Below are 6,583 nucleotides of genomic sequence, written 5' to 3'. Positions count from 1 at the left end.
GTCTGCGAGCCAGATGCAGCCCTCAATAGAGCCATATCTGGCTCGGAGCCATGGGTTCCCAGCCCCTGCACTTGCCGGTGTGTCACGTGCACCGGGCTTGCGCGACACACCGGCACACCTCAGGCGACACAGTAAAGTGTCGCGACACACACTTTGGAAAGCTCTGCTCTAGAAGCTCGACGAACCTCAAGCACATCAGCCAGACTGCATGTGCTTCTAAACTGATTGATGCTCCTCGGCGCTCCAGCAACCTTATACTATCATTTCAACTTCTCAAGGAAAGACCCTTCCTGAGATCTCCTTGCAACTGCCACTGCAAGTGGAAGCTCACCTCTAACGGCAAGAGAAGCCTCACCATATAATCCTGTGACAGTGGACCCCATTGGGAAATTGCACCGAAGAGGCTGCATGTGCGCCCTCGCCCAGGGGAAAAACTTTCAATGTGGCTGCCATCAAACCCAGGACCTATAGATAAGGTCCTACTGTCAGAAGAATAGATCTTCATAATATTCAAACTGTAGCAATCAACTTTTGAATGCGACTCCCTGGCTGCAACACTAAGCCCTGCTAGGAAACACAGATGCCAAGACACTCCAGCATCTGAGGCGGCTATAAGCTGCTGCTGGCCAAGTTCACCACTTAGCCTAGCTGTTGCAGTAACAAGACCACCATGCGAGGAGCCAAGTGACTCTCTTCCTTACCCTTATCCCAAATCAACCGGCCACCCTATACAGGGAACCAAGATGCCACCCCTGTGGAAGGATGCTATCACCACCATGACCTATTGTGGAAGGATGCTATCACCACCATGACCTATTGTTCCATCTGTTCTACGGTTCTATGTAAAGCCAGTTATATCGTTCCATCTGTTCTACGGTTCTATGTAAAGCCCCTCTCTCTGTTGGGCAGTTTATCGTTTTATGTAAACCGGAGTGATTTGTAGTTCTTACAAGAACTTCGGTATATAAAAATTAAAAATAAATAAATAAATGACCTTGGCCAGCTGGAAGGCCAAGCCTGAAAGTGATAAAGACTTCCCAGGACAGCAAACTGCAGGAACCGTTGAAGTTCCCTGCAAATAGGAATATGTAGAAATGCCACCATTATACCTAGAAATGGGAGACTTTCCCTAATTGCACTGCCCTTGTTTATGGCACGCAGAGTTTCCATATGGAAATGAGTCACAATAAAAGAAATGGAATAGCAGCCTGCATTTTCTTGGGAACAGGAAACATGAGCTGCAAGTCTCCACTACCATCCTCTTCAGTAGAGAGTTGCAAGGAGAGACCACAAAACTCCAGAGCACATTCTTCTCTTAACACTGCTAGGACCCATTGGACAGACAAGATGCAGACCCGGTTCTGATAAAGGCGAGACAGTCAAGGTGCTGCGCTCCTGGAGCCCGCATTCTTCTGAAGCTTCCTGGATTGAAAAGACTGAGACTTATCAAACAGCTGAGAACTCTGACAAGTTGCTTCCCTATAGGATCGATAATGCCTCTAGCATAGCCTCTTGCCCAAAAGGACTCAATGCCGGCTTATCCTCTGAAACGAGGGACTTGGATTCCACTCATGTATGTAACATGACCTCCAACTCACTTTCAACAAAAGAGAACCTTTTAAGGGTAACCTCATGAGATTGGACTTAGAAATTGAATCTGCCAACCAATTTCACAACCACAGCTGACACTTGGTCACTCTTGCAGATCCAACAAAGTCATAGTCTACATCAACTAAGGCAGAATTGACTGTTACTTGACCCCACTCCCTCAGGCTCCTGAGAGGAACATAGACTTTGCCCGAGCCACCAGGGAGCAACACAAGGCAATTTTCAGATGCACTACCATGGTTTCAAGACCTGCGTAAGGATAGCTTCAATTCCTCTATCCTAAGTATCTTTTCGAGTTTCCCCTCTTCCTATTGGAAAGGTGGCCTTCTTAGACAGAACACACTAGCGCTTCCACCTTCGTAAAATGTACATGTACCAAGGGATACAGATCGCCAAAGCAAGCCCCTCTTTAAGGCTTATTTCTGGAACATTCCATACAAGGGGGCAAGAATTATCAAATTGCATCTATAAGAAGAGGAGAAAGACAGCAGAGGTCTATGTGGCTCAGCCAGAGGGAAGAATCAGAATACTTGCCAGAAAAAAATCTGTATCCACATCCTCCTGCATATCATCAGGAACCCCTATACTGTGGCACGTAATAACCACCATTGTAGACCCCCAATGGTAGCTCAACCTACCGCATCTCACTAAACTCAAGAAGTGAGGGGGAAGAAGGAAAGATGCCGGCAAGGAAGGAAAAGAGGAAAGAAAACCACCCTGCTCTCCCATATATTATCTATCTATAGATAGCAATAGAGAAAAAAAAAATTTTTTCTTTTTTTTTACCTGAGCTCAGTCAACCGGGACTCTGGCTATGGGGGGAGAGGGTGAAAGTCTTCACCACCGAGCCTCCCTCGTCTTTCAACTGCTTTGCCTTTTTTTTTTTTTTTTAAGTCCATGCCTGAAAAGGCTGCCAGACTAAGGGTGCTCAAGTAAGGGAGGCACCCATTGGTGTTACCTCAGAAGTACAGGCAGTGCGATAATTTTTGTTTTTTTGTGTTCTTCTTAAACTTCCCTCTTACAACAAGCAATCCTTAATAGGGAAATGCATATCCACCATTTGCTGAGGTCAGAGAATACTGGTGAGCTGATGTAGGACAGGGCTAATTATTCTTGAAATCAGCTTTTATTCCGCTTCCATCTGCTGATTGAGGTGCATAACCTACTTGTGGGGACTGGCCTGCCTGAGTGCAAAGGAAATAAGTTTTTCTCAAGTTCAAACAGAAAAGTCAGTATAAAATATCAAGAGGTTTTTTTTTTCTACACACATACACAAACTATTTTACTTACGGTAGAAAAATTATACTTTTACCCAATGTATGTTTTTTTTGTATAAAAGCATATGCGGAACAGAATTTTAGCATTAATACAAAAATAAGACACAAATGCCATATAGTTCAAATCAAATGTCCCTCAAACCCAACATCTTGTCTATGAATGTGGCCAATCAGGTCCCAAGTACCCAGCAGAATCCCAAATAGGTCCAGTCATGCTTGCTCATAACTAGGGGTTGGCAGTAGCTTTCCCAAATCTACATATCTAATAATGGTAACTTGTCTATACCTAGTTATGCTTTTTTCCCCCCCCCATCTCCTCTGGCAACAAATATTTAATTGTGCACAGAGTGAAAAATCCAACTCATATTTGTTTAGAATGAGCTACCTATTAATGTCATAGAGTGTTCTCTAGGCCAGTGGCCCCCAACCCTGTCCTGGGGGCCCACCAGCCAGCCGGGTTTTCAAGATATCCACAATGAATATGCATGAGAGAAAATGTGCATGCACTGCCTCCATAACATGCACATTTTCTCTCATGCATATTCATTGTGGATATCCTGAAAACCCGACTGGCTGGGGGGGTCCCCAGGACAGGGTTGGGGACCACTGCTCTAGGCTACTTAGATTCTAGGTACAGCCTTCCCATAACTTTGTATTACAGTAATTTGAAAGTAAATCTTAATCACGCTGCCTAAGTTCAGGCCATGCTGTAGCCTTGCTTCTCACCTGACCTGCTGAGCGGCTCAACAAGAGCAGCTCCTTACTCACTACCTAGTGGCCTCAGCTGAGAGAAAGTGCAGATTTTCAGCATCAACCTTCTTGCTGGAGGTGAGCAGCATCAAATGGCACTATTACTATCATACTGTACTGCCAAACTAAAACTAATGCATAAGAAAAGAAAATGCTTGAAACATGAGATTTTATTCTAATAGCTTTAATTACAGTGCTTTTTCGTCCAAATGAAGACTCAAAACAAGTATACAAAACAGTTGATTACTATTTGTGTACTGAAAGCAATAAAGATTCCACGTCACTAAACAAACCAGTTCTGATAGATCCTCAAAATTAAACATTCCAACAGCTCCAGCTTCTTCAGTGTGTTGATCAAAAAAATATTAAAAAAAGGAAAAAAAGAAAAGTCTTTCAGATGGCAAATCTGACCTTTGCAGCATGAGGGATGCAAAAGAGGATATTCCATATATACACATATATGGGGGCTATTCCAAAACAGAGGAAAGAGGAAGGCTGAATTCTTCTAGAATGGAATGACTCTCCGACATGCTTATTTCTAAATACTATACATAAAGGATGTTAGGCGTGTTTCATTCTCTGGAGGTACAGTACTGCCCCTACAGAGCACAGGAATACAGACTGTGCTTTCTGTATAGGGTTTGCTCTGGAGTGATTCACGCAAATAAAAGTTCCAATCCCTCTTTTAGACAAATGGAAAAATTGGCCAACACAAAAACTCATATCTGTCATCACAGATTAAAATATAGAGACCATTTCAGAAAAAAAACAGACAAGTGCTTTGGGAACATATCCAATGCAAGCTTGCTTGGAGCTTAATCCAAACAAACTGCAAAGGAAATGCCTATGTTCTTATAACTTGCACAGATGCAAATTGAAATCTGTTCTTTTCTGCAGCCTTTTCTAAATTTTCAAATTTAAACTAAGCTCTTCCAAGGCTGTCTCTCCAGGTAATCACAACTACGAGCACAGACGTCATGAAATACAGAAAGATCCAATGGCATAGCATTACATGGATCTATACTCTAACCATGCAAAAACTGATCTCATTTTTGTTAAGGTTTATTTTTCTTATACCACATTTCTAATTCAAAGAGAAATACAGCTCAGTAAAATCACTGGTATTCAAGTTGTTACTGCAAAATCAACTATATTTCTCCCTCATGTGCACAACTATTTTAAAGTAGTATACTGTTCTTTTCACTATTTAAAAAAATACACTGTTCAGGGTTAAAAACCAACAGTCAAAATGGATCTCAGCACAGATCTCGCAAGCCAACAGGGTAGTATTTGGCTCTATTGCACATGAATTACTGGCAACCCTTGTGTTAATAAATCTGCTTAAATCCCTTTCCCAGTACTAAATGGTGAATTCTGATTCTTTACAATAAAAAAGCTGAGTAATATTGCATAGGAGTACCAGAAACTGCCTCACTGGAAACCAAAAACTATTTACATTAAATAAGACACCTAACTGTTTTCAGGCTCTCTTTGCCACATTTACAGCATGGTGCGATACGTACTGTGACAAAAGAAATGAAAAACGATTCTGGCACTCAATACCACAAAGTAGCACAGTTTGCCACAGAATAAAGCGAAGGGCGAGGAGGAAAATGAAATAAGAGGAAAAGGGTGGGGAAAAAAAAGTTTTCTAGTTTCATTTCTGGTTTTTGAGTTGATTGGACAACCAATCCAGTCCTTCATAGAGACCATCTCCACTAGTGGCACAGGTTGCCTGGATATACCAGTTCCTGTGACGAAGAGAATGCAGTCCCAGCTTGTCTGTAATTTCTGCTGCATTCATGGCATTTGGAAGGTCCTGTTGGCAGAAAAAAAAAAGAGTTTCAGTAAAGGGAACGTACAAGCCAAATCCCCTGCCCCTTCCCCCCAAAAAAACTAAAATAAATTGTGCAATATTCAATAATGGCTTCTACTTGAAGCTAGAAAACAGAGTTCAGTCTCCAGGAAAGTAAAGTCAAAGTACCCTGCTCATCAGGCTAGGAAACAGAGTGGCTGAAAGAGTATTACATCAGAGTAATAATACAAATTCACCATTCATAGATCATCCTGATAGCAAAAGTACGGCACTCACAGCTGGTGTGAAAAGGGACAGGTGACAACTGATGGCTCACAACAGGAAGGTTCAGAGGGACCTTCAAAGATCAGTCTGAGCACCCACTAATCTGGATGGTGATTAAAATCAACACAGGATAACCCACTTATCCTCCATACAGATAATGTTTTGAAAGAAAAAATGTAAACATTTGTAAATCCAAATTTATTTGCCTTGAACTCACCTGTTTGTTAGCAAAAACTAATAAGACAGCATCTCTGAGTTCATCTTCTGCCAACATTCTCATCAGCTCTTCTCTGGCCTCATTCACTCTCTCTCTATCATTGCTATCCACCACAAAAATCAGACCTACAAGGGCAAAAAAAAATCCCCCAATGTATCACAAAGGGGGAAGAAAAGGTTAATCATCTGAAAACAATTCTCTTTACATATACCATCTTAGATTATACTGAAAATATTATCTTGAAAGATTTTGGAAATATTTTATTTTATGGATAAAGCATATCCACAAATACTGATCAGTACAAAAAAGTGCCTCGTACAGGCTTAACAAAATAATTAGGATTGTGACTCTTCTGATTACATTACTTCAGTGCTGGCCCATTAAACTGAAAGTAAAAAAGTTTTAAAGGTCAAGGCGAGACGAGTTAAAACTAGGTGTGAACAGGGTATTCAAAGATACATATGTATGGTTTGTTTATGATTTCAGGCAGTTTCTTCGGTTCCATCCATTTTGTGGGAGATCTCACATCAAAGCCTACTGTGTTTTTTTTCAGACCACTTCAGTTCGACTGTACCTATTTCAGTAATCTTTGGGATGTTAACTACTGAAAAAGCCATTCATTCGCTCTACAATTCTAAACATATTAGGCTA

General features: G+C 41.5%; 1 protein-coding gene across 1 annotated transcript in view; it reads right to left on the bottom strand.

Moving 5' to 3' along the window:
• Positions 1–3,803: 3,803 nt before the first annotated feature.
• The window catches only part of ARF1 (ADP ribosylation factor 1), a 65,707-nt gene continuing 62,927 nt past the window's right edge, over positions 3,804–6,583 (bottom strand). Inside the window, exons 4-5 of the mRNA XM_029588290.1 lie at positions 5,933–6,057; positions 3,804–5,454 (exon numbers count right to left, since the gene is read on the bottom strand). Of these exons, the coding sequence (XP_029444150.1) occupies positions 5,293–5,454; positions 5,933–6,057 (287 nt within the window). The 3' untranslated portion in view covers positions 3,804–5,292. The remainder of the gene's footprint in view (positions 5,455–5,932; positions 6,058–6,583) is intronic.

The sequence above is a fragment of the Rhinatrema bivittatum genome, chromosome 2, assembly GCF_901001135.1.
Source record: "Rhinatrema bivittatum chromosome 2, aRhiBiv1.1, whole genome shotgun sequence".
NCBI lineage: Eukaryota > Metazoa > Chordata > Amphibia > Gymnophiona > Rhinatrematidae > Rhinatrema > Rhinatrema bivittatum.
Note: the sequence above shows the minus strand (reverse complement) of the source record. Positions and strands in the feature narration are given on the sequence as shown.